The sequence below is a fragment of the Equus quagga genome, chromosome 1 (genome assembly GCF_021613505.1).
Source record: "Equus quagga isolate Etosha38 chromosome 1, UCLA_HA_Equagga_1.0, whole genome shotgun sequence".
Lineage (NCBI taxonomy): Eukaryota > Metazoa > Chordata > Mammalia > Perissodactyla > Equidae > Equus > Equus quagga.
This window is the reverse complement of record NC_060267.1, coordinates 140,592,010-140,619,756: the sequence shown is the minus strand read 5'-3', so window position 1 is coordinate 140,619,756 and position 27,747 is coordinate 140,592,010. Positions and strand designations below refer to the sequence as shown.

Genomic DNA, 27,747 nt, shown 5'->3' with positions numbered 1-27,747 from the left:
TATCAATTTATTTGGGGGAGAATTATGGCAAATGACAATATTGAATCTTACCTTCCAGGTATGTGGGATATTGTTCCATTCAGATCTTCTTTGTGACATTTAGAAAAGTGTTATTGTTTTCTCCATATATAATTCATATGTTTCTAGTTGGATTAATTCTAAGGTGTATTACAGTTTTTGTTGCTTTTGTGAATGAAATATTTTTCATTATATTTTCTAATTGTTCGCTGGACTATATGGAAATTGTTGATTTTGATATGCTGATACACCCAGCAAAGGACTTTACCAAACTCTTATGATTTGTTCCTGAAAGAAGGTTTCTGATGGCCTGTTTCTTACAGGGTGTCTGAATATTCCAGGGAAAAACCAGTCGGTTACTGTTTCCCTTAGACCAGGGTTTCTCAAACCCTAATGTGCAAATTACCTGGGGAATATTGCTAAATGGCACATTCTGATTCAGCACGTGGGGGTGGAGCCTCAGAGTCTGCATTTCTCACACGCTCCCCTGTGATGCCGGTGTTGCCAGCACGGCGGCCCCCAGACCACTGTGCACAGTGAGAGGCTAGGTGATTCCCGGCGGGTGATTCGTCGGGAAACAGACATTCCTCTCAGATTTCAGATAAGAGACAACTGTTGCTGACATCCATGAAGCAAGAAGCTCTGTCGACCTGGGCAGGGTTCCCAGGAGGGTCTGTGAAATGTCAGAGCTGGAAGAGCCCCTGCAAACCAGCTGGTTCAATCACCTTGGTTTACATCTGAGGAAACTGAGGCCCAGAGAGGTAACTGAGTCATCTAAAGCCTCAAAGCTGGGGTCCCAGATTGGGTGAGTGCCATACTGGGGCCAGCTTTATTCTCAACCAGCCAGGGGACTGACCCTGAGCAAGGCTCCGAGACTCTGAGCCTTAGTTTCCTCATGTATAAAATGGGGATAATAGTGCGACCTGTCCAGCTCACAGGACTACTCTGAGAGTCAAACGGGCTGAAAAGGAAAATGGACAGAGGATGACCTGAGTGCCTAAGGGGACCCAGGTCTGCCTTCAGGATTTTGCAGAATAAGCTACAGGAGAGTGTGTGGTCTTCTATAGTGTAAGCTCCTGGATCTTACCAGGTGCAACTAATTCAAGCTGTGGAAATGACCATGTGGACCAGGACAGTACGTCTGAGGCTGAACTTGGTCCTCAACTTGCCAATTTATAAACAATGCTGCTAACAGCCGAGATGCTGCCAGTGGTCCCCCACGCTGACTGCATGTGCCAACCTGACCGGCTGTGTCTGACTCTCCAGGCATGGGGCCTAATCATCAGTATTTGTCAAAAGCTCCCCAGGTGCTCTCCACCTGAAACCCAGGGAGTCCCTCTCCTGGATGCCCCGCTCCCAGACCTGCTTATTCCCTGAAGGGGGCCTAGTCTGGGGAACAACAGGTGGATGGGCGCCTCCCCTCCGGTATCTGCACACCCTAAGTGGAGGCTGGGGCTGCCCACCAACCAGAAGCAGGACTGAGAGACCAGCTGGTGTCGGTTGGCCTCTGACTTCCTGTAACTTCAGGCAGCTTGAAACTGTGGCGCCTCAAGCCCAGTGCCATGGCTCCCATGCTTCCCCAGGGCCGGGTGAGCTTCGGGGCACCTGCAGGTTAGTAGGAATTTCCAGCCTTCCAGGTTTAAGAATCCCCAGCCCCTTGGTGCTGGTGGGTGACTGAGCAGCCCCTCTGATCTGTGAGCGATGGTGTTGATAAGTTAAAATCATGTCTTCAAGGGGCCCAATGCAGGGAGGGAGGGAGATGACGAATGGCCACACCTGTCCTGGTGAGGGTACACTGCACACCTCCTGCTCCCTCCAGACAGGCCTTGAACCTTCGCCAAGGATGTTAGCAGCCTCCTCCACTTCGCTCCCCTCCAGACATTTCACTCTCACCTCTAACACCCGAAACAGCCCACCTCCTCCAGGCAGCGTTCAGAGTGACCAGAGAAGCCCCCTCCCCCAGCAGCAGGCTGATCCCAGGCCCTTGCCCTGCTCAGCAGCCGCAGCCCACCGGTAGCACGAGGACAGCCGGCCCTGTACCCCCTGGACACTCCACCAGACTTGTGCCTCCCTTTGCAGGAGGGCCCTCAGGTGGGAGCTCCCTTGGATGTGGTCACAGACAGGTGTCTGCGGATTCACTGAGCCTATAGCTTCCATTCCTCCCTCTGTCCATTTTAGCCTTCATATGGACAAGGAAGCAAAATTTACCCTAGCCCCTCTCCCTCCCATCCATCATCCCCCAGGAATAAAGCTGCCTTTGCAACCCTGTGGGCCTCCACCTCAAGGCACAGAGTGGGCGGGCCAGCCACAGGGGATACTGACTTTGACTAGCCTGAGGAGAAGATGGGTTTGAAATAAGGATGCCCCTTACTGATCTTTGGGGTAAAGAAGACACCACAAGGTGTTCCACTTGAAGCCTCCTGCCTTGCCCACTGCCTCATCTCACCAGCGCTGGTGGCCTTGGTGAGCCCGAGGGATGGCTTGCAAACAGAGCTGGCAGGCAACACAGGAACCCACCCCAAGATGGCCCCAGGCCTGGGGATAGGCTTGTGCTTTCTCAGAGAGGGAAAGGAGGGAGACCCTGCGGCCACCAACATCCCCCTCCCTTGAGCAGGCGTACTTTTGGGGGCGGTCGTCATCCTGGGAGGAGGCGCCTCCTTGTGCCAATTGAAAGCCTGTCTCTGTTAGCACGAGCCGTTCCTTCTTGTTCCGCCCTCCAGAGACCTGCTCAAATGATCAATACGCTTTTAATTAAACTGACTGCTTCCAGATGACTCTGGTCCCCTGGGTCACTTTTTTCTTTCTGTGAACAAGCTTCTTAAGGTAGCTTGTGCTGGGGATCACGTGGGCACTTGGTGAGCCATCCGATCCTCTGAACTTCCCGGGTCAAGGACTGTTTCTCCAAGGGGCCGGGCTGCTTTATTCCAGGCCCTGTTCAGCACACCCAGCCCCTCTCCCTAAGGCTGTAACCCCAACTGGACACACTCAGGCAGAGGCACGTGTGTGGGTTGACTGAGGGTTATTTTGTGTGTAATTTGCATGACATTCAGGGGTGGGGGCTTGGCTTTAAAGTCAAACCCTTCAATCCTGGGCACTCTTGCCCCCACGCCCACCTCCCTGGCATATAGTAGGTGTTCAATAAATGCTTGTTGCATGACAGGTGAGTTTTCCTTTTGCTGGAAATACCACACAGGAGGTGACCCAGAGAGAAGGGTTTAGTTAGTAACTCTGCAAGTGCAGCTCGGTGCCTGTGTATGACACTCACTGGTCTCCCCACGGGAAATGGGAGAAAAGATGCTTTCTTAGGGGTGCCCTCGAGGTGACCCGAGAGGAAGGATGCCAGCCAGGGGTCTGGATTGGGATCTCCTGCTGAAGACAGGAGACTCCAGCCACCAAGGTCGAGAAAAGAGCTTTTTATTCAGAGAAAAAAGCAGAAGTTTGCGCCCAGTCTCCCTCAATGTTGGCCCTTGTCTTGTTTTGACAGCATTGCAATGCTGTCAGTTTGAGACTAAGCAGAATGTTACACTGTCGCCAGCCGCCACAGAGGGAAGGCCACTGTGCCACTGGTGTGGGGATTAGACAGGTTGTCACCCACGCAGCCCCAGCTGGGGCCCGGTGCAGCCCCTGCCAGGACAGGGTCTGAGGTGGCTGAGGTCTAGCATGGAGATGGGCTCAGCAAGGAGGGAGGGGCCGGTCTGACTCTGTGCAGGTAAAATGCCTCCCCACCAACCAACCTGAACCCAGAGCGGGCTTTGGGGCTCATGGCGACGGACCTCTGCTTTCCGCCAAGCCGGCTGGAGGAAGAGCAATTTCAAGGCCATTGTGCAAGGGCCTTTCTCACGCACACACCTCGGACCTCCGGCCTGACCCTGCCAGACTGACATCATCAGCAAACGGTGACCAGCGAACCTCTCCCCTTACCCTGCCCGCTGACCGCGGACTCCTTTGGGACTCACACAGCACTGATGGAGTCTCTTTGGTACACAATTCACCCTGTGGGCACCCCAGGGCTGCCTTCTTGGTCAGGACAACAAACAGTGGGTCTCCACGGTCAGACGACAGCTCTCTCCCAAAGTGGTGAGTGGCAACGCCCTGCCCGGACTACGAGTTAATGGGCTTCGTTAATAAATATTAATAAATATGAAAGCTGACACGGACCAAGAAGAGATGTCCATGGCCTGGCTGTGGAAGGCCCGAGCCATTCTGGTTGCTCTGTCAATGCAAGTCCTGCCACCAGCCCTCTCATGGGACATCAGGAAAGAGCTCTGAGCAGGGGTTAGGACAGAGGTGGCTCTGTGAACACCAGCCCCTCCGAGCAATTAGCCCTGGAGCCTGGCGGTCATCAGCTGTAGGCAGGGGTCTCTCTGCAGAGCCACTGCCCTTCAGGGAAGGCCCGAGGACACTGCCCGAGGATTGCGCTGCTGCCTTCCTTTCTTTCTCACGGTCACCAGAGCCTTCGTAAAGTGTCCTAGGTGGCACCTCTGAATACTGACCTCCTTCCCCATTTAACTGGGGCCACAGCCCCCCCTGGACAAGGACTCATGCTTGGCCTGGAGCTGGAAGAGGGGCCCTGGAACAGAGACATCGCGTGGGCAGGCTCCGCCCTGGTGCCAGCTGATCCTGGGGCAATGGGCCAAAAAGAAGAACAAAGGCCTCCGCTGGGAGCCGGGGTGGGGGAGCCATTCTTACACCAAAGGGGGAGACGAACCCTTCTGTTGGGCTTTGTGTAGAAGATGCTGCTTCAGGAACCACTGGAGTGGGGTTTTGGAGCTCAGGGACCCCTGCTTGGGCCTTCAGCCTTCAAATGGGGGGACCAGGGTCCAGGCTCATCTTGGTAGAGTGTGAGGGTGTGTGTGTGTGTCTGTCTTCCTGGTTCATCAATCTGCAGGCCCTGGCTACCACCCGCCCTTTCAGACACAAGGTGGCCGTTATCTTGGGAAAACTGGCCTAAAACAAACAGGTCAGGTTTCTGGTCAGTTCTGCCTAGGTGGGTTGTCAGACTCCATCCAGGAGGGAAAAGTAAATTCCGTTCTGGTGGAGGAGGTCCGAGTCCCCAGAAGCCCTATTTAGGTCCTCCCCCAACTCCCACCTGGGCATGGACAGATCTGTAGCCACACGGCAGGACAGCGTTAAGCTGTGACTCCATGAAGCCTCTCGTGTCTGCGGAATGGGAGCTAAGTTCTGACGCAGCTGCCATAGCTCAGGCTTGTTTCCGAACTGGGCACGTCCTGCATGTGTGTATCTGCAGCCCAGTGTTGGGGTCCTCTCAAACCATGCCTGACTCCGAAGGCAGCTGCGGCACAGGCCTTTCTCCTAATTCAGGCCGGTGGCAGGGGAGCCCTTTTGGGGAGTGGCCTGCGATGCTTGCAGCCTTTCCAGGCTGATCTCTCCTGATGTCAGGGTCCCACCTCCGGTCCCCAAGGCCAGCCCTGCTCTGTCCTTCCATCATAATGTTATGGCCTTACTTCTCAAAAGCCAGGAGCAGGGCCCCAACCTTCCCATGAGAAGACAGACATCCCAAGAACAGCCTAAGGTGAGTTCTTTTCTGGCCCCCAGCAGCCCTGTTCAGAGCTCCCTTTGTTGGGGGAGGCTGTGCAAGCGGCGGAGGACGCCCAGTCTTGGAGAATGGTTCCTGACGCTCCCTCTCCCAGCAGACTCTTCTTAGATGGACTCAGAAAAAGTCCCTCCTCTGTCATCCCTAGTCTATCCCCCACCTCCCAGACCGGGCTCAACACGGGGAGAGAGAGGAGGGGTTACAGAGGACAGCCACGCCAAGTGAGAGACCCGAGGGGAGCAGCGGGGTGCAGGGGAGCGCGTCACACCCATGAACCCCACAGCCACAACGCCAGTGACAGGTTGACAGTGACTTTTCAGTGTCCGTCCCTCTCCCCATAGCAGCATTACTCATCTATCACCTCCACAGAGTCCTTGTCCTTCCCCTCCTCAGACTCCGTCATTGTTTCCATGTTGTCGGTGTCTGACAGAGTCACCTGCCGCACCCAGTCTCCGTCACGGAGAGGCTCTGGATGACACGGTCCGGAGAAGGGGTTGAACCAGTTCGGGGAGAAGTCCCCACCAAAGGTCTCCTTTACCGACTCCCAGCTGCCCGTGTGCTCCCTCGGCTGGTTCTTTCGTTTGAGGCGCTCAATGCCCTGGAGGGACAGTGAGATAAAGAGGGTCAGCATATAGGGCTGTGCACCTTCGGGCACATACCCCCAGCCCCGGCACAGCCCGGCACTGAGGCCCAGGGCATGGGTGGATGGGGCTGCTGGGGCACAGCCTGCTGTAGGCCAGGTCAGGGCTGGAGACTCCTCAGAGGGCTGAGGGGGCGGAGTGGGGAGCAACGTGGAGTAGCACAGCAAGAAGGACCTTCGAGGAACTGGCCTGGTTCTCACCTACCACTAGCCCTCCCCGCTTCCCTCCCACAGGTGCCAGGGCTGCCCAGCCTTGTTAAGTAAGGCCAGCTGCTGCACAGGAGCCAGGCTGTCCAGTGGCCAAGGACCAAGGAGTGACATCCCAGGCTTCTCTGGGCATGAGCTGGCCCACCCATCCTGAGACCACTAAGACAGATGATCCCTCCCTAAATATTCTGGACCACTCCCCACCATGGTAGGCACAGCAAACTTAGCATGAAGAAGGATGACAGGGTTCAGGTGAGAGTGCAGGATACAAACACGTGAGATGAAGAAGCACATGAGTGTATGGCTAGTGCCAACATGCAGCAAGCAGTTGGAGGGTGCACAGGGTCACTGTGGGGAGGCAGAGGCTGGCGTGAGGGCTGCTCATGCAGCACACCACCTTGTGGCCTCTCCCAAGCTGACCACTCACCTGCCTCTGGGTGTCGGCTGCGACTCAGCCGCCAGGCCACAGAAAGAGGGTGTTGGGTAAGGGGAGAAAGCCAAAGGAGTTAAAGACACAGCGGGCCAGCTCTCAAGGCCCACAACACCCTGCCCAGAGCCTTTTACCCCTCACTGGGGCCTCTGCCTTCTCCATCTCTTCTGGAAGCCAAGGGAATTGGCTGCAGGTTTGCCGGGCACAGATATTGCTCATTGACATGACTCTTTCCACCTTGGAACCATCTCTGAGTACCTAGTTCTAGGCTTTCTCTTCTTTTCTACACAAGAGCCTCACATAACTGGTATAAACCTTTATGTTATACAGAAAGAGAAACTGAGGCACACACACAGACTGAGATCTGACCACATCCTGGGTCAGCTCTTCTTCTCCAGTACTCTGTCTTCCCACACCATATCAGAGATTTACGTTTCTTGGCTTTTGAGAAAATTGTAGTCTAAAGAATCTGATCTCAAAGTGTCTGCTCATAAGAGACTTTACTGATTATGAAGGGTAAAACAGTAGCTTCATAGTAAGGAAACTTTGCAGGCACCACCTTAACCCAATGAAAGTTAATATCACCAGGAATGAGACGCATCAGCGTCATGTACCTTGGATATAGTGCACTGGGAAGGACACACCATCACCTCAGAGGTTTTCCTGCCCCAAATGCATCATCTCAATTTAATTGTGAGAAAACACCAGACAAACACAAATAGAATAGTCTACAAAATATCTGGCCTATAATCTTCAAAAGGGTCAAAGTCTGATGAAAATGTTTTGAAACCAGATAGGAGTGGTAGTGGTACAACATTATAAGTTCCCCTGAATTGCACACTTTAAAATGGTTAATTTTATGTTCTGTGAATTTCACCTCAATTAAAAAAAAGGGTCAAGTTTGTGAAAGATAAAGAAATACTGAGAGACTGCCATGGATTGGAGGAGACTAACGAGACATGACAAATGATGCAATGAGGCCTCCTGGAACAGAAAAGGATGTCAGTGGGACACCTGGAGTAATTTGAATAAAGTATATAGATTAGTTAATGGTGTTGTATCAATAGATTTCCCGGTTTTTATATTTGTATTATGGTTATATAAAATGTTTACACTTGGAAAGACAGATTGAAGGGTAAATGAGAACTCTTTGTACTATTCTTACCACTTTTTTGTAAGTTTGAAATTATTTCACAATAAGTTAAAAAAATAATCTGAGACACAAATATTTATGCAATAGTCTTAAACACTGAATTATAACAACGGAAAGTTGGAAACAATTGAAATGTCCAATAATGATGGCTAAGAAAATTATTCTATAAAGCAGAATACTATGCACCTATTAAAAATGCTGTTAATACAGTTTTACATGACATTCGAAAATCCTGTCCACGCGGCAACAAAGGAAGAAAGCTGCACATGACATCATCATGGAACTTGTGGTTACCTGGGGGGAGAGGAGTTTAGAAGATCTGCACTTATTTCTGTAGACTCCCCACACTTTCAAGTTTTCACCAATGAGCAGGTGTTACTTTTATAATCCGACCAAAATCCTGTTTCAGAAAATGGACCTTGTTGACACAGTCTTGAGGGAGCCTCGCGGAGTCACGAGCACAGGAGGCCGCACTGCTCCCGCATGGGCCCCTCGCCAGGCCTCCTCACTTGGCAGAAGCAGTAATGGCTCACGGGGTGACTTGCTTTGGGGATCCTGCATTCCTTCCTGGATGATCGTGTGCAGCATGTCAAGAGCGGCGTTTTAACTGTGATTGCAGGGGAGCTGGGACCTCGCCATGTGGCAGACCAGGCTACAGAGGGGACACCCAGAAAGGACAGATTGGCTGTATCCACACTGACTGGGCTCGCTCAAAGCCATGACTGTGGGTCCTCACAACAAGCAAGTATTGACACAGCAGATGGGAAAAAAGAAGCTGAGAGGCCATGACAGTGGCCAAAGCTTGTCCTGCTGGTCATGCACCAGAATCAAGCCTAGACCTGGTGTCTTCTCTCCACCCAAGGTGTTTTCAGTCCTACTGCAAATTCTCACTCTGCCTGTGCGGATCTCGAAGACAGAGAAGAGCTGTAGGGGAAAATGAAGCAGAAGAGCCACAGGACTACTATTTCCCATTCCGGTGTGTTCCCAGAGGAGCCCTCTAGGACTGTGCTCCACCTCCTCAACGAGCTCGCAAAAGCATCCCAAAGTCCGGCCTGGAAGTTCCTCAGCGGTTAAGTGGATAAACATCCAAAGAGTGTCAACTCTGAGTCTGGAGAGGAGAAAATATTCCAAAAGAATCTGATGCATAAAAAAGGCCTGAGGTTCTGGACTCTCAGCATCAGGGGGAGCCAGAGGGGTTTCTTTTTCCAGATAGGACTCAATTTTGAGTTTTGTGTAGATTTAAAGGTGTCCTGAAGGTAAGGTTCTGAAGCTGGAGGTTTGCAGAGGCAGCAGTAATACTGACTTCAGGCTCAACAAACAAGAATGGTTGATTCCTGGGGCCGCCCCGTGGCCGAGTGGTTAAGTTCGTGCGCTCTGCCTCGGCAGCCCAGGGTTTGGCTGGTTCGGATCCTGGGCGCAGACATGGCACTGCTTATCAGGCCATGCTGAGGTGGTGTCCCCACATAGCACAACCAGAGGCACTCACAACTAGAATATACAACTATGTACTGGGGGGCTTTGAGGAGAAGGAAAAAAAAAAAGAAGATTGGCAACAGATGTTAGCTCAGGTGCCAATCTTAAAAAAAAAAAAGAATGGTTGATTCCTGGTAAGGGGGTAACAGCCTAAGCCAGAACCTCTTGCAGTGAGTGTGTGACCTAGGCCTTATGGGCATCGGCTGCTTGGATGACACATGAGCTGTGATCTGTAAACAAACCCACCAACGCCCAAAAATTAATGTGCCAGGACTAAGTCTCCCAAGGGAGGCTGAGACCCAAGTACAGCTCTGTAAGGACTCAGCTGAGACCCACAGAACAAGAGCAGGTGGTCCCCCTGCTCCCTCCATCACCAGACGTAGAAAGTCAGAGATGCTGCAGCCCACACATACCTGCCCTCCTCAGAGACAGCCAGATAACTCTCTCTTCATGAGTGTTTCATAGCTTTTTATTGCAACCCGCAACAGAAAACACTTAACAGAAAACACTTTTCTGCTGCAACTCAGCACACACCGCCCCCCACCAAGTTTCATGAAACAATACTTATTCCACAATGTGTAATGCATTATTTTTTATTTCTTTTAAAAAATGCTGTTGCAAACCAAGAAAGTGATCTCACAGATCATGAACAGTTGTGACGACGATTTGAAAAGCACAGCTCTAACAGAGCTAACATGTACTCGAGCCACACCATGTGCCAGATACTAACACTTACCTTCATTACTCTCATTTAATCCTCACGTCAGCCTTGTGACTCCCTGATTTTACAGATGAGAAAACCGAGGCTTAAGTAAGTTAGTGCCCAAGGTCACACAGGAAGGAAGTAGCTGACTAAGGATGTGAACCAAGGACTGCAGCCTGGGCCCAAATGTTCCATCACTGGGCTACGTTAACTCATCTGCAGAAATTCAGGGCGTCCTTTGTGTCCATGTCAGAGCAGGTGCCTTCCCTGAGAAGATTTTTGCAAACACTCCTCTGCAATGCTTTTCATAATTCCTTGGATCAGCTTCATCAGCTCCTGTGCGCACAGATGGAGAGTGATCCCTGGGGCCACTTGGCTTTGCTGGGTAATCACGCTGCTCAAGTCATCAATTTTTTTTTCTTGAGGGAGAGGGTGGGGAAATGAAGTCTTCAGTTTGGCAGAGTAGACTGGCCCATGGCTTGTTTCTGTTTCAGTGTGAATTCTTTATTTCCTATGAGGTGATTCTCAGGTCAGATGTGTATTTAGAAGATTTAAGAAAAAGCCATGTGGGTGTTGAGGCCCACAGATGGACACCAAAGGCCAGGACATGTGCATGTGTCTGTCCCAGGCTCTAATTCCTCACTAGCCACCACTCCCATTTAGAGGACCCCAGCTCCACTCTTTCCCCTCTGCCTTCTGGACGGTTCTCTGCCCAAAGGGCCCCTCGGTCCAGAAACCAGTTGGACAGATGAGATTTGCAGGAAGACTGTTGGACAGACTAATAATTTGGCTCCCTTTCACAAAGCAGACTTCCCTTGTTTTCTCAGCATTCATGTTGGGGAGGCTGTGGGTTGAGGGAAGAGGACTCAGTCGGCACCCCCTACCGAGCACCACACTGAGCCCAGCAGCACACGGGGCCAATCATCTGCAGGCATCAGGGAGCCCCGGTGGGGCAACCCCGGCACACCCCAAGTGGATTCTCAGACGCGCATATGTCAGAATCCCCTGGAGGGCTATTAAAATCCAGCTTGCTGGGCCCCACCCTCTGAGTTTCTGATTCAGCAGGTCTGGGGTGGAGCCCAAGAACGTGCTTTTCTGACAAGCTCCCAGGTGACGCTGATGCTGCTGGTCTAGGGGCCACGCATTGAGATGCACTGCCTCAGCGCATCGCCAGCAAGGTTCTTGAGAGGGATTCCAGCAAAATCTTCCTCTCTTCTCATTTCTTTGGTATTTAAGGGCCTCTTCTAGGCTGACACCCCTGGCTGGCTCACCCCACAGGCTGATGCACTACAGGTCTTAAAATGAGAGAAACTTAAAACCCGTTAGCTGGCTGGGAGAGCCCAATGCAGGCTCCCAGATCTGGGGTTTCTGTGTGATTCTGACCTCGCATAGGTGGTTAATAAACATTTCTTAATCTACCTCATCTGAAAGATTCCTGCATCAAGAAGATGGATTTTTATCCTTCCAAGCAGTCTAGCCAGAATGAGCAAAGCTGGTAATTCAAGGCATCTCACTTTGGGTTCTTCCAAGAAAAAAGTATTAGAAAGATGAAATGGTATGACTAAGAGGAGACTTGGCACATGCACTTGTACCCAAATTCTCTTTGTGCACACGACGCCACCAAGCCCATGCAAATAGGCATCGATTTGTTTGGCCCGAGGCCTTTTGCATGTTCCATGTGGTTGCTATTAACACAAAGCTGAAGCTGACAGGCTTCAGGAAAGAGTCACGAACCCAACTCGCCGTGTCACCTTCCTCTTTATTTTTCCCTTACGCTTTCCAGAGCCCAGGTTCTGAACCCTATGGCCACTACTGGCTTATTTCCCATATGTGCACCATTCAGTGCTGTCAGAACTCCTGTGCCAGAGCAAAAAGCTGGGGCCGCGTTTGTGTGGAGGGGTGTCCTCTTTCATGAGTCATCTGGGGATACTGAGTGGAGCTCAGGAATGTCTATTTCTTCCCGCGTGGGCACCAGGCTGGAGACCAATCACTACACTGCAAAGGACAGTCATGCTCCTTAGTCAGTGAGCTCTCTGAAAAATGTTTTTGATCTTAAGGAAAATGAAATAGGAAAAACACAGGGAATCTTGGAGTCACATTTCACTCTGGCTTGAGAGCTGGGGAACATTCATTCATTCGTTCAACCAAAGGGCTTGTAAAAACCCAGAGGGAGAATCATACAGGATGTCGGAAGGAGCCTGCATCTCTGGGAGATATCCATAGTATGCTCACGTTTAAATGATGACTTTCTATTTTTAGGATTCAAGAAAAAGTCAACACATCTTCAGCTCTAACTACTGCATTCCTTAGAAATTCCATGAGGGAAAACCCAATCTGGGTCGTTTAAAAAAAAGCCCTTGAAGATGGAGTACTTTGAGGGCATCCGAATACTTAAAAAATATTCCGAGTCCCAGTCTCCGTCCCCTGGGAGGAGGACAGCGCGGCAACACTGCCTCCCAAGGGATGGATCCCTGAGGGGTGGGACCAGGGCCAGAGCCTTCTCAACTGCTGTCGAGTCACTTAGCCACACTTCTTTCATACACCTAAGTGAACTGTTTAAAAAAAAAAAGAATGTGGAAAACAAACGCTATAAACTCGATTTAAAAACAGCATTTAAAAACAAGTTCAGATCTCAGCCTTGACTATAGCATAAATAGTACCGTAGAGGCAAGTCAAGGTTAATTGACTCAGAAAAGCTCGTAGAGTTCTTTGGTTAAACATCAAAAGGATGATGGAGAACCCCTCAAAACAGCGCACCAGAACTGCGTGTGGAGGTTTTCGCAATTTCCTCTGGTTTGACTTTGGTTCCTGCTGGGTGGGCAGAAGAAAATGGGGCTCTCCCCTATGTCCAACCCCAGAGGCAAACTTGGCAGACTTCATGACCTTCCTGTAGCAACGGAGAGCCCAGGAGCACAAGGGAAGGAACTCAGGCTGCAGAAAGCCAAAGGACAGGGGCCTGGTAGGGCAAGCTTGCTCAAGAGGGGACCATAAAGGTCCTTTAAAGACACAATAAACACCTCATTCAAGGGAGGGAGCATAAATAAATGTCCTTTAAAAGCAAAGAAACAAACAGCAAACTTGGGTTGACCAGACCATCGGCTCTCCCCGCAGGTAACACTGTGAGAGAGCAGAGCTCAATCAGAACAGGGTTTGGAAAAATTTTATTGCATTTTGTTTCCATGTGGAAGCACTGACAGAATTGAAAAGAGGCAGCATGTTTCGCTTACTTTTCTGAAAAATCACATGGCTAGATTAACTTTCTCCCTATCCAGGACTGGATTTAATAAACCTTACCCCCCACCCCCACCCCAAGCAAAAGCTAAAAAAGGAGATTTGTGGTGATGATCACTTAAAAAAAATCCATGTGTGAGAATTCACAGATGGTCAGTATTCAAATTTCCGTGACTTTTGCATGTGAGGGCACTCTCTGTCTCCTCACCTCCCCTGCTATCTTCAGGCTTTCCTTTTGCAAATGAGACTGACACAGCAGGCGCCTCCAAACGGAAGAGCTTCTCAGTGCCAGGCCCCAGCTCCCGTGAATCAGCTGACTGCAGTGAAGGCTGTCTAGCAACTGTGAAAAGTTTGGGGGCTACAATGTTGCTCTCGCATCACTGCCAGCCCCGTGCCAGGACAATAGTCTCCCAGGTTAAAATATTGTAAGACATGGGTATGTGCCCATTTATGGGTCTAAAACGTCATTGTGAACCCACTTCAGAGATTTACAAAGCGAGGAAGCAGAGGCTGATGGTGGCGCTGGGGACCGTGGCTGTCTCACTCAGCATTAACACTGACTGACTGACATCTCGCTCGGGGAGCGCGGGAGCTGAGGTGGCAGGAGGGTGAGCAGATGTAACAAAGGAAAATGCAGCTCGCCTAAAATTTGGAATTTTTTTTTGATTGTGTAAGGCATTTTGAACTGGAAAAACGTCTTTTTCCTTCACAGTCTTCCACATAATCAGAGGGAATATAATTAGTGATTCAGAATACAAATAAGACCCCTTTCATCTCTCTCCCCACCCCCCTTAAAATCATTCTACGCACCCGAGCCCATAAAGTACAAGGCAGGCAATTGATTTTGTGAATTAGGAGGCAAACTGTGTCCACGTGCGGGATGAGGCCGCTGTGTCAAGGGCCCTTCTGAAGGCTCCAGCCCTGATCCTGCCCCTCTCAGGCCTCAAGGGGTAAGCATCCATCTTCAGTGAGGTTTTAAGTCCCATCAGGGCACCCGCCACTGCCTCGTGGGCAGTGGGAGGTCATGGGCCCTCCTGGCTCTCCTATGCATTCCCAACCAGGGGTCCGGACGGTCCATCCATGCACCAGCGTCACATCTCACTCAGTTAGTAGAAGTGGGCATGGCTGGAGACAGCACCCTCCACATTAGTCATGCCAGACAGACAGCAGAGAGGAAACCAGAGGCCAGAGAAGTGATTTTAAAAAGGAAAAAAGAAGAGCAGCTTCAGTCACCAAAAAATATAAAGGATGATCTCTTAAAAATAAAACATGGGAACATTTTTTTTTCTCTGCAATGCTTAGCCATTTTATACTTGAGACATAAAAAAAAAGTTTTAGAGTAGTTGTTTTGCTTTTTCGGTTTAAACATTCATGAGAATGGATCGGACGGTAGTGCTGTGATGTGGTTTGTGTCTGAGTGGCAATGCTGGTCAGGGATCCTTCAGACCACATACTGGTACGGGTCTGCCTTCCCTTGGTCTGGCGTGGCAAAGGGGCTGGCCCAGCCTAGAGAGAAGGGGTGGCCAAAAACGGCTTTCATGTTCATCCATTTTGTTTTTTTAGCCCATCTTCTCTCTTCCTTTTTCAATTGTTCTATTCCCTGAAAACAAGAACAATCATACTTTCAGTCAAGCACTTTATTGCTGTGGTTTGGGGGGCGGGAAGGGATGTCCACTAGCCTGAAGTGAATGGAGTAAATGCTTTCTTTTTAAAGCCATAACGCCAACTACATTGTACCTGTTTCTTCTCTTTCTCTCATAAAAAGTGTTAAAAAAAAAAAAAAAGACATACTTCTTTTGGGTGGGCACATATTTATAAGTCCCTCTAGGAAGGGAAGGAAAACGAGCACAGCAGCAGCCCCTAGGCCATTACTCCTAGTGACGCCGAGCCGTGTTCTGTTAAGTGAAGGAGGCCATCTACGCACAGCTGAGTCCTGCTGGGTTCTGCAGAGACGCCTCTGGCCAGGGCCCGGGCTCTGTGTGGCAGAGCTGGGAAGGCTCTGCTGTGAGAAGCCTCAGAGCTGGCGGGGAGCTCACGATCATGAGAGCCAATGACGGCTGTTAATTTGGGACAGCTTCACAGGAAGTTCGAACCTACTATGACCACTTTGCAGACGAAAAAAAAAGGAACAAATCAAACGACTGCTCTGGTGCTGTCAGTCTCGCCAGGCAGGGAGGTCAAGAAGCACCCTGCCTAGCGGGGCTGGCGAGGCCCAACTGAGAAGGTCTAACAGGAGTGAGAGGCTGTGGTGAGGGCAGAGGTCACCACAGAGGAGGAAGGAGGAAGGATTAGTACAGGTTAGAGGGGCTGCGAGGACAGACCAGTCAGCCTCACTCACGGCAAATGTCCTCCTAGTGCTTCCTGGGGAGGAGGGTGACCCGAGGCCACCTCAGCAGCTGTTGCAGAGCCTGCGCCACACCCCCCGCTAAGTCTCACAGCAAAAACGGGGGCTGAGGGAGAAGCTGGTCCCTTCCCTTCTCTCTTCTTCAGATGGAGCTGGTCAGTGGGCAGGGCCTGAGAATGTGCCCCTGCCCAGAGGGACAGGGGAGGAGCAGCCTGGCAGGAGCCTGGCCAGGGGTCTGTCTGCTGTGGTCTCTGAGGAGGTGGGGAGCAGGGAGGAGGCCTGAGGGGACAGCCCATTGTGAGCTCTGTTCACAGCCTGGGGGCCTGGGAAGATACAGGTCAAGGGGAAGACACCCTTTCCCATGAGCTTCAGGGCCCTCATTCCTTTCTCCTTTCCTTTCCAACACAACTCTCTTTAGGAACGGCCTTGAGGGGAGGGGCAGCCAGTGCCGGCTCTGTGACAGCTCTCCTTCTGGCTCCCCCAGACCATGGCCTGTGTGGCCTGGCAGCATCCCAACAGCTTGGGGGGCCGGACAGTCACCTCTGGGTTCCCTGCAGGGCTCATGTAGAGAAGCTGGTCATATTTAATGTTTGGATACACAGCTGGATCTACACCACTGGACACTATTTTTACAGAAACTCTTTTGCAATGTTGTTATTTCTTATAAAATAAAAGAAGATGCTGAGAACCCCCAAGCCTTCTAAACCCATCGAGAATTCCCACAGATCCAAATGATGGTGCCTTGGCAGCCAGATAGCATCGTCCTTCTCTTCTCTGCATGCTGATTTTCCACACCCACAGGGAGGGGGGCCTCAGCAGCAGAGGCAAGGACTCGGTCTTCCTCTGAGCCTCCACCTAAGGCTGACTACCCAACAGGCCCCAAGCCCCCAGCAACAGGGTCCTAGACGACTCCTGAGAGCTGCCACCTGAGGGGGACCGTGGGAAGCCAGGAGTAGAGGCAGGATGGACTGACAACCTCACGCCTCTGCTCCTCATCCCAGAGCTAAGTGCTGCCCCTTCCTCCTGGGGCCTCTTACCTGGACCCTAAAGCCCAAAAGGGAAGAAAGGCCTACATTATAGCCATGGATTGACCACCTTGAGGCTTTCAGACACTTTAGGAAGGTGGAAGGGTAGTGGCAGTGACACCAGGGGAGCAGACTCCAGTCTGGCTCAGCCAGCAGCTTTGAAGCTCCCAGAGAAGGAGCTGTTAGTAGGTGGAAGGTAGGGGTGGGGAGAAGGCAGTGGACGAGGACCAGATCTGGGCCAAGCAGAGAGAACCCAGAGGCTAGGTGAGAGCTTGCTGGCCACTGTTCTCAGGGGCTCAAGGCAGGGCTGTCTCCTGACTCCGCCCTCAGGACATAGTCTGGAAGTCACTTCCTCTGGGAAGCTGACCCTGCCTATGCCACCTGGCTTAGGGCACCCTTTGTCTACTACCCTGTCTCTAGGCCTGTGGCCCTTGGATGGGAAGGGTGTCCCAGTGCTGAGCACAGTGCCCAACACAGTGCTGTGCAGAAGACAGAACCATCATGAGAAGATGAAAGGACTTGTGGCAAAGGGAGGCCTTCACCAAGGCTGCTGCGCCCCTTCCTGGTGTGACCTTCCATGCTGGCCCCAAGCAGGGAGGACTCATGTGTGTGCAAAGATCCAGTGTCACTGCAAATGGAAGAATGTGCCCTGCACACCCAGGGCCTGGTCTGCAAGCAGTCCTCCCAGCAGCACCTGCCCAGGTCCCCCCAAACCCCAGGTGCAGGGGGTGGGCAGGCCACCTGCTTACCGTCTCATCTGTGCAGATGGAGTGCACCTGGGTGCCAAACATCACCGATGTGAAAATGAGGAAGAGCAGCCCCTCAAAGCACAGCAGGATAAGGAGGATCACGGTGGTGGGTGGTGAGAAGGAGCTGCACTCTGAAAGAGAAGGAGCACATGGGGCTCAGGGCCACCGCACGCCACCCACCACCCATCACCCAGTGCCCTGAGCCCAGCAGGCCTGGTTCCTCCTGGGGGCCACACGTCCCAGGCCTCCAGGTCTTGGCAGTGACCATCCTGCCCCACGCAGGGCTGTACCAGCGCTCCCTCAGGGAAGCCCTCGTGCCGGGGCCTCCCCTCCCTGCTGTTTCTTTCCCGGCCAGCACGTTATGTCTGTATCCTGGTGCCAAGCACAGTGCCTGGCACACAGGACTCAGGGCTGAGGCGTGAAAGCCTGACGACATCACAGGAGACCTTCCTCTCCTCAGAGCACAACACAGGTTGCACAGGTGGAAGGGCCTCAGTCCAGTCCTGGTTTGCCCATGAGATTTCTGGGCATTCCTGTATGAGAAGCCCGTGCTCTGTGCCTCTGTCGGCGGGTGAGAGGAAAGGGCAGGTCTGGAGGACCACTCAGTGGCTTTGGAATTTGAAGCTCACCAGGGGGCAGTCTGACTGCCTGCTCTGGCCCTGACCCAGATGTGAGATAGCCCCCATGGGAAATGCCCCCTCTCAGGAGCATCTGCATTGCTGAGACAGTCAGCCCCCAAGGCTGGAGCGATGGAAGTGGTGCTTTCACTCTCTTGGCCCCCTCTACGAGCCCACCTTGACTTGGGGTGTGACCCTGGGCAAGCCATCCCTCCCCAGGCCTCTACTCCCTCCACTGTAGAGCAGTGAGGTTTGACTAGATGTGTGGTTCTGTTTTAAACAGCAGAGTCCTTTGTCTGAATGATGTCTAAATCAGAAACTCAAGCCACTGAAGAGAAAAGCATTAGGTGCTGTGGGAGATGGTTGGGGGCGAGCAGGCAGGAGAGCCCCTTCTCTGGCTCCACCAAGGCAGCCTCTCAGGAAACCCCTGTGGGAATGTGGCCCCCACTGGGAGATGGCTAATAACACTGGCAGTGCAGTCTTGGCCCTGTGGTTGGCGCTACTACCCAAGGACTCTTGCCCTCGCTGACAGCCACCTGGGCCTGTCAAGCCCGGGTTGTGGTTCACGTTTCTCATTGCTCCAGGGCTCAGGCCTGTTTCTCTGGCTGGAGAGGTCCAATCCCGGAGGGCAGGGTGGGACTTCACTGGGCTTTGGGAATTCAGGGAGTAAGTACCCCTCTGAGCTGCCCTGCTGGCTCCCTCACAGAAACCTCAGGAGGGGAAAGGAGGTCATATCTGGGAAGGAGCTGGGAACCAGCTCCCAAATCTGGGAACTCAGCACTGTATGAGTGGTACGGTAAGGAATATCTCGTCTAAATGCCTTCATCTTCTCGCATTTCCCTCGGGAACTTAATGCCTCCAGATGGTTTCCCTTCCTGGTTCCTTGCTGGGCAGGGCTTGGTTGAGGTGGTCTAGCAGCCTGATGGGCTGGCCCCAGGTGTGGCAGCTTCCTGCCTGGACTCTCGAGGGGTGGTGGGAAGGATGAGGGCTCTGAAATCAGGCAGACATGGCAGGGCATGGATCTTGGCACCAACTCCTGACCTCAAGCTCTAAGATGCCACTAGTAATATTCTGTTCCAGCCCCATGTCTTTCCTATCCTGTGTATTGTGGAATCACCTGCTTCTTTCTGTCCTTGCTCGATATCTGCTGCTTCCACTGCACTCCAGCTCCAGGAGGGTGGGAACATTGGCTCCCTGCTGTAAACCCACCTTGGAGCAGTGCCTGAGCAGAAAAGAAAGTGGGCCAGAGGTTGGCTCCCCGAGCTTTAGTTTGCCCTTCTGTACAGTGGGATGATTGAGAACTCATGAGAACATCTGCACAGCTTGGCCTGGCCCAGCCGGAGCACAAGGGGATGCTCACTGGGCAGAGGTGTCTTGCTCCTGACCGTGGAGCTGGAGGCAAAGCCCGGTGCTGTGGCCCATTTTCCATTCTTGCAGTTGCCAGCGTTCTTCCCTTCCTGGGCTGGCCCCAGGAACTATAGATGGAATTTGAAGAGGCAGGAACCAGATCCAGGGATCCAGGGAATGTGGAACAACCTCCCTACCCTTCTTTAAATATGAACTCCAAGTGTCCTCACCTTGGGGGACAGCCCCCTGCCCATTCTTACACAAACTGGATGGCCCAACAGCTCATCCAGGGCTGGACAGTGATGGTACTAACTTCACATACGGCCAACTTTCAGACCTCCACTTTGGGGATTGTCTGGTGCCTTCCCAACCTAGCTGCCACAGGAACTGGGTGCCTTGAGCCTTCTCCATCAAGAACCTTGACCAAAGACAATCATGAGCATGCAGAGAGGCACTAGAGTCACCCAGACAGGGCTGGAACACCCTGCTCCAGACTGAGGCTTGAAGCACAGGCCCTCTTCTTAGCTGTGTGAGCTTGGGAACTTGCTCAACCTCTGTGAGCCCCAACTTTTGTCATCTGCAAAGCAGGGAGCCTCTCTTCTACCCTGCAGGCTTGATATAAGGTCGAAATAAGGCACTGCTCAAAAAGCCCTGTGTGCCATGCCTAGCTTTAAGTGGGCCTTAACAAAACAGCGCCTGCCAGCTCCACTCAAAAGATAGATACATTCTGCCTCATTGATAGTCTGTGTTACTCTCATCACTGCCCATGTCTGTTAACCTGAGGATGGGTGGGTGGTGTTTGTGAGGATAAAGTGTCCTTGTCAGACTCCACCATCAAAGTTGCCAAGACCACATCTGGAGCTGAACTGGATCCCAGGGCCTAGCAGAATGTGTCCTTTCAGAATGTTCACCAAGGAACTTGCTGGTGACCCAACTAGCTATACAGAATGGCATGATCTCCAGAAACCCACTCAGCCCCTCCCTCTTCTAGTAGCTTGAGCTTCCCCTCTCTGGCTTATGCCAGAACTGTGGTAGTCACGAAACTGGGGAGACATGGTGCTTTGGACTGAACTGCTTCCCCCTAAAAGTTGTGTTGGAGCCCCAACTCTCAAAGTGATGGTATTTGGAGATGTGGCCTTTGGGAGGTCATGAGGATTGGAAGAGGTCAGGAGAGGAGCGCCCTCATGATGAGGTTAGTGCCCTTATAAGAAGAGATACCAGAGAGCTTACTTTTCTCTCTCTGCCACAAGAAGGTGGCCATTCGCAAGCCAGGAAGAGAGCCTGCACCAGGAAATGAATTGGCTTGGTCTTGGACTTCCCAGCCTCCAGAACCATGAGAAATAAATGTTTAAGCCACCTAGTCTATGGTATTTTGTTATGGCAGCTCAAGCTGACTAATATGCATGGGGTTTTCTTCCCCTAGGTGAGGTCAAGCCAGACAGCGCAGGGGGCAGAGCTAGCAGAGTAGGAGGGGGCAGATGCAAGCTATGAACAGAGGCAGGGAAAGCCTCTTCATATTTGGTTGGGAGCTAAAGATAATGTCCTTTTCACAGCCTCACAAGTTCTGGGGAATAATAATAGCAGGAAAATGTCCAAGACATCAGTAAGCAAAGGGAGAGCAAAACTTCTAAAAGATGATGAAATGAAAAAGGGGACCCATCAAGGGAAAAACAGTGGATATACAATGTTCCTGCTCAAGATGTTTGTCTCACAGATGGTATGTGTGAAAGATCTGGCCCAGCAAGTGGCCTCTCTTCATTCCTCCAGCTTCAATTTAAAAAACACTTACTTCTTATTTTTATTCTTTAAAATTTTATTTATTTTTTTCAGCATCCATTGTTTTCCCCTCAGGATTTATGCAATCTTCTGTTTGGAGTTGCCTCCTCAGCATTTGTACATTTAAATAGGATGCTTCTAAAGCAGAAAGAATTTGTTTACAATCTTAATGTAAATTGGTGATTAAGTAGTTAAAAAACAACAAATTAACACAAAAACACAAAAAACAAATTAACAAAAAACCTCCATGTCCTAGCAAGAAAGTTAAAAATGGATTTCTGCAAGATTGGAATAAAATGACCTTTAATTAGAGTACCTTGTTTAAAGACATGGAAACAAGTCTCCTGGCACAGTGCCCACTCCTGGCACCTGCCTCTGTGCTGGGGCCTGCATTTTCTCTGGGCACGGAGGCTAGAGGGTCTGTCCAGCTACTACTTTACCTGTGGAACTGACTTTAAGGGGTGGCTTTTTTTCCTGAAGAGAGATTCGGGCCTCTGCTGTTTCTTTCCTGGTCAGTCGATAGCCTTGCAGGAGATCTAATAAAATGAGGTTGGCCCCTGGCACGATGATGGAAACAAAAAGCCCGCCTCCACTCAGGTCACACCCGCTCCCCGGAGCAAGGAGGGAAGCCCTGGCACATACTCACTTGTCCAGTCTTCTTCAAAGCAATGCAGGAAGTGGAATCCCACCATGATGAGCGCGTGCAAGGAAATGAGAGCTATGTACATCTGAAACAGGAAAGCAGTGCAGACACCATTGTGGTGAGGTCCTTCCGACTGTGCAGGCTCCCAGGACAGGGACGCTCAGAACCTCCCACTCAGGAACACTTAGTTAGGCTGAGGAGTGACCAGGAGAGGGCCAGAGAGGCATCTGGTGGTTTCCCCACTGGTTCCCCTGCCCCCAGCCCTGGGTCTGAGGTGAGCAGCCGTTCACTGCGAGCGTGTGGAGCAAGAACAGAAACAAGCGCCCGTCACCAGGCGTGACCTGGGCTGCAGGTGGGGTGGGCTGCCCTGGGGAGCTCCAAGCCTGCTGCTTCTCCTCACTTGAAAAGCCAGGGTGCTGACTGCCAACGGTCCCCCCAGCCCTCACACTAAACATACCCCACCTACCTGCAGCCGAGGGTGGGTTTGCAACTATCCCGAAAACTGCCTTCTTTAGCTACTTAGATTGGACACTAGGGATAGGAGCCCAGAACACAGGCCTTGCTTACAGCTAATCACCTTGAACCCACTTCTAAATGCTCCAGTGAAGGGCTCAGGAGCAGGCACTTGTTGACCAAGGTGAACTTTGGCAGAAAGGTGGACGTCTACATGGCCAGGCAGTATTCTGAACACTGAGTGTTAAGAATTTTCGAGGGAACAAAGCACTCCATCGCTTCATGGAGCGTGGGGCAGAATTCGGAAGCTGACTTACTGTAAACAGGACGAAGTACTTCTGGTTGTTCTCGCCAACACAGTTATTGACCCAGGGACAGTGGTGGTCCATCTTCCGAATGCACCGCTTACAAACACTGAAAAAGCCCACGAGGCAGACCTTCAGGGGTGCTGGTGGCAGGAGGGCCCGAGAGGAACACAGAACCCATGCTCCAGCTCCGCTCTTCAGAAATGGCCTCCTCGGGCACTGCCCAGGGTTTTGCTAGGTGTGTGTTGCAAGGGGCTTGGAAAGCAGGGTCAGCACCCCCAGGGTCACAGTCATTCCAAACAGGAGGACACTCATTCACCTCCATGGCCTCTTGTCTTGCTTAACATAAAAATAGATGGAACTGACATGGCTGAGAAAGAGGCTACTCTCCTGAGGTAACACTGAGCTGAGAATCTGGTTTACTGAGAGGACAGAATGAAGAAGCAGTTTGAAAAACTTGACAGGACGAGAGGAGATACAGAAAACAGCTGCTCCTAATTTCCCCAAAAGACCAAAAATCTGGTGCTGGGTGGAACTTCTGCCAAAGCACTGCCTTGTGTTACCAGGGAGGGTGTGGCTGACGGAAGAGAGCGCTAGAAGAGTCGAGAGCTGGCCAAGTGCAGGAGGTCTCAGGCTCGCAGGGAGCCCCCTGCAAGGACCTCCTAGCTCTAAGATAATATCCACTCAACCAAGGTCATTTGAGCTTAAGGTTGATCAGAAATCTCATTAATTTGCAAATTACTAACTTGTTATTGGGGTCATTTTTGGACTGAGATTGTTTCAGGCTTACTTGATAGCAAACACCCTCCCTACCCCTTTGCCAAGCAATAATCTGAATCAAGAGTCCAAGGCTAATGGGGGCTGGAAAGCAACTACGTTCCAAAGCTCAAGTTTAGAAAGACCCATTTGCCAATAGATGGGCTCATCAAAAATTGTTTCTTTTTCAATTCGTTAACATTTATTTTAGGGGTACTATTTGTTCACAATGGTTTGAAATACTATAAATATAAGCTTGGGAAAAATACAATTAGATTTCTCTTTTGAAAGTTCCTTAGTTCACACCAGCTTTCTTTCCACTAGTTTCATACTAACTTTCCTCAGGTCTTGATCAAGTGCACATGGGCTACGGTGGTGGGCCCTGCAGGAATGGTTGGCGTCAGGGCCCTGCTGACAGGAGAAGGGCTACATCAGTTCACATCACGGTGCTTGCTGAGCTCTGGGTGACCGGCTGACGGGGAGGGAAAGCGAGGGGGGAGCTCTTCTGGGTGAGGAGGTGAGCTGCTCCCCAGACTCCAGGCCAGGAACACAGATCACTCTGAAGGAGGGCTCCATGGCAAGGCCACAGCGACTCTAGGCTGCAGGGCTCACCCACATCCCAGGAGGAAGCGTGGCCTTTCCTCAGCATGGCATGAGCTTTGGCGGTGGAAGGCAGACCTGGGGCTGCTGAGCTACCCCGCTCAGACTAGCTAAACTTCAAGTCGCAGGTTCCCATCCATAGGAAGTACTGTCATAAGGAAAAGGTGACAGCAGATACGGGGCCTGGCTCAGACCAGTGCTGGAGTCACACTTGTCTCCGCCCTTGCTCTTTTCCACAACTTTAAAGGGCCTTGCTAACACAGGCATGTTGGGAATGGGCACATCTCAGAGATGCTAGCCCAGCTCTAGAATCTCCCTGGGGGCCAGGAGGGCAGGGTAAGGAAGGGAGGCATGAAAGGGACATGGGGGGAAATAAAGAGAAACTCAGGTACCAGCAACTCCATTACCTTGTCTTTAGCTCTCTTTCTGTTTCTATGTGTGTTACCAATTTAAAAAATACCTATGAATATGCATAATATATATTTTAATTGGTAACACTTGTTCCCAGTACACAATCATAAAAGTTCAGAGAAGACAGTGAAGAGTGAGCTGCTCCCTGCATCCCAGCCACCAGGCCCCACATTCCCTCCATGGAGCCACCTCCTACAGTCCATTTCTTGCATGTCCTTCTCAAGACAATCAGCGCTGGGGTTTCTTAATTCCCTCCCTGTCTGGGGACAAAATTCCAGAGGGTAACTACCTCCCTGATCCAGGCTCTTGAGTAGTTTCTCTTCCGTCTGCACTTATTTCTAAAAGGGGTTTCAAGTGGGTGCTCAGAGGCAGTGTTTGCTTGGCAACAGAGAGGTACCAAGTGGCCTGACATCCTCAGAAAGCTGTCCAAGAGTTTAAACAAGCTCTCACAGGAAATCCATCCTTTGCTCTCCTCCCAGCCTCTCGGAAGACACCAGGGCTGAACCCCGGGAAGCTGGATCTCACAATGGGCTAAGTCTCACTGGGCCACACAATTAGAAAACTACTCATCTTTCAAGGGGCAGGCAGAGTGAGGACAGCCCACTGGGAGCTGCAAAGAATGGTCCAGAGTGCTGGTCTCTGAGTTTCCTGTTTTCAAAGACAGGAAATGCCAAGATGGCACCTCTCCCTCTGGCTTATAGGGTTGTTCAACAGCAGGCTCCTGGGCCAGGTGGGCACGTGGATGGGGGAGGACCATCCATGCTTGGGGCTGGAGGCCTGCTCAGAGGCTGACTCATCCACAGCTACAATGAATGAATGGCTCTGGGGCTGAGGCCAGGAGAGTACCAGGGGAAGACCTAGAGGTGGGTCCTCGAGGGGGTCAGTGAAGGACACTCCAGGCCCAGGGTGGTAACTGCCCACACCCTGCCCAGCTGGTTCACCTCAGGTACCATCTGTCATGAAAAGGAAGAAAAAAGATGGGCCTCCTCCCACAACCCCCAACACCCTACTGAGAATCAGTCACTTCAGAGCCAGCCTTCTTCCCAGCCCCTACTGCGTGGTGGGCAGGGGGCTCAGTGGTCCCCTCCCCAGACACAGCAGCCAAGGCAGGCTCCCAGAGCGCCCTTTTTCCACTCTTGCTCCCTGGCAAAATACACCTTCCTCTCCGAGGTACCTCCTTGCTCACTTTCCTCACCTGTCCATCAGCCTTCTCCTTGCACTCGTCTCTAGCACCAATTCCAGTGTCTCGTGTGTGAGACACTGCAGGCTGGTGAGCTCCTGGGGTATAGGCACCAAGTGCCAGGCAACATGCTTTTCTTTTTTTAAAGATTTTATTTTTTTTCCTTTTTCTCCCCAAACCCTCCCGATACATAGCTGTATATTCTTTGTTGTGGGTCCTTCTAGTTGTGGCATGTGGGAAGCTGCCTCAGCGTGGTTTGATGAGCAATGCCATGTCCGCGCCCAGGATTCGAACCAACGAAACACTGGGCTGCCTGCAGCAGAGCGTGCGAACTTAACCACTTGGCCATGGGGCCAGCCCCAAGCAACATGTTCTAAGCATGCAATAACAGCCACTGAAAAGACCAAACATCTTAAATGGAAGTATTTTTTGGTTTCCCTGCCTTCAAGGTTTCCCAGGCCCCTTCTATGGTTTTTTGGGGGGTTTTTTTTGTTTGTTTTTTTTGAGAGGAAGATTGGCCCTGAGCTAACATCTGTTGCCAATCTTCCTCTTTTTGCTTGAGGAATATGGCTCCTGAGCTAACATCCGTGCCAATCTTCCTCTACTTTGTATATGGGACGCTGCCACAGCATGGCTTGATGAGCGGTGTGTAGGTCTGCACCCGGGAACCTGTGAACCCCAGGCTGCCAAAGTGGAGTGCATGAACTTAACCACTACACCACTGGGCCGGCTCCCCCTTCTATGTTTTAAGTCATTGTTTTACAAGAGGGTGGATGCTTCTCCTCCCCTCTTTCTCCAGGTTCCCTACCATCTTTCGGGCCCCAAAGCACTTCCTTCAAAAGCTTGATATAGCCCGACAAGCTCATCGGCTCACGTGCATTCAGGTTCTTTTGCACTTATGTGTTCCCTCTCCAGGGAGGTCCGAGGGCCTTTCCTTGGTACTCAGCCCCAGAGGAGCTGGCTGAGGTCCTCTTGCCCACCCTGGGCAATGGCTCTCCATGGAAACATAGCCGTGTCCATGAGGGCCCTGTGCCTCTCCCTACAGCAAGACTTACCGAACGGTGTTATGGTGGATAAGTGCATCTGTCCTGCCTGGGCAGGAGGTCCCTGGATCGGGGCCATGTCTAACCCACCGCTACAACCCAGAGCCAAGCCCAGAACCCCAGTTAGCGAGGGTCGGCTGAGTGAAGGCTCTGACGGGACAGATGGGGAAAGAGGCGGCCTAGGAAATGGGCTCCACCTCATCAGACTGGGATGCCCCAGGAGGGAAAGAGAAAAGAAAATAGCAAGAAGGTACCAAGTGGACCATGCTCTATGTATAGGTTTTCATCTCATCTCACTGGCTATGAATAAAATTATAAGCAAAAAAGGCACCTACCACATTTTAGCCCCAGCTCAGAAACGATCAGGGTACGGCAGCGCAGTGTGATGGAAAGAACTCTGCTCTCAGATCCCCGCTTTGGGCTCTGGGCAAAGAAACTTAGCTTCTCTAAACCACCCTCTGCAGAATTAGCCCTGATCTCTCTCAAGGTTAGAGATAAAGTAGATGAAATGCTTTCAAAACAACACTAGTGCTATATAAATTTTGTCAGTAATCCTAACCAAGAGAAAGACAAAAGAAGAACCTGGCAGGGGCCTAAGCAGTCCATGACTGTCTCAGTCTTAGCATGTGTGTGTTTGTGGGGGGTGGGGAGGACTGTGAGATTTTGCCAGGGTCAGAGGTCTCCATCTCCTTGCGCAAGAAGAACCTAACGCATAAGCCTAATACCTTGCCTGTCCACATTAGCATAAATGGTTCCCCCCACAGCATTTCCACATGCTTCTATGGTCCTCATGAAGAGGAGGTTCAACACCAGGGTGAAAGCAGCCTGGGGTTCCAGAGTGCCTCTCCTTGGAAGGGAGACCCAGCCACATACCACCATGCTGGGAGGAACACCCATAGGTCCAAGGTGTGGGAGTATCTGGGGTACCCAGCAGAGCTCAGGGAATGGAGATGCTTTTAAATCCCATGGGCTCTACTGGGAAGAGGGGAACACACACATGCGTCTACACGTGTACCTTTGCCTGAGCAGGCAAGACCAGCACTAACTTCCTCTAACGAGATAGCAGGCCTCTCATCTCAATCAGTCACA

The 27,747-nt window shown here is 51.6% G+C and overlaps 1 protein-coding gene across 6 annotated transcripts in view; it reads right to left on the bottom strand.

Annotated features, from left to right (window-relative positions):
* Window positions 1–3,416: 3,416 nt before the first annotated feature.
* ZDHHC3 (zinc finger DHHC-type palmitoyltransferase 3) overlaps window positions 3,417–27,747 on the bottom strand; it is a 57,518-nt gene continuing 33,187 nt past the window's right edge. For 3 of the 6 annotated variants that reach the window (XM_046665508.1, XM_046665516.1, XM_046665522.1), the window contains exons 4-8: window positions 22,681–22,777; window positions 21,914–21,995; window positions 21,708–21,803; window positions 17,528–17,658; window positions 3,417–6,170 (exon numbers count right to left, since the gene is read on the bottom strand). In XM_046665508.1, the coding sequence (XP_046521464.1) occupies window positions 5,919–6,170; window positions 17,528–17,658; window positions 21,708–21,803; window positions 21,914–21,995; window positions 22,681–22,777 (658 nt within the window). In that variant the 3' untranslated portion in view covers window positions 3,417–5,918. Of the gene's footprint in view, window positions 6,171–10,695; window positions 15,010–17,527; window positions 17,659–21,707; window positions 21,804–21,913; window positions 21,996–22,680; window positions 22,778–27,747 lie in introns of those variants that run through there. The other 3 variants (XM_046665529.1, XM_046665532.1, XM_046665540.1) reach the window with 3 other exon arrangements.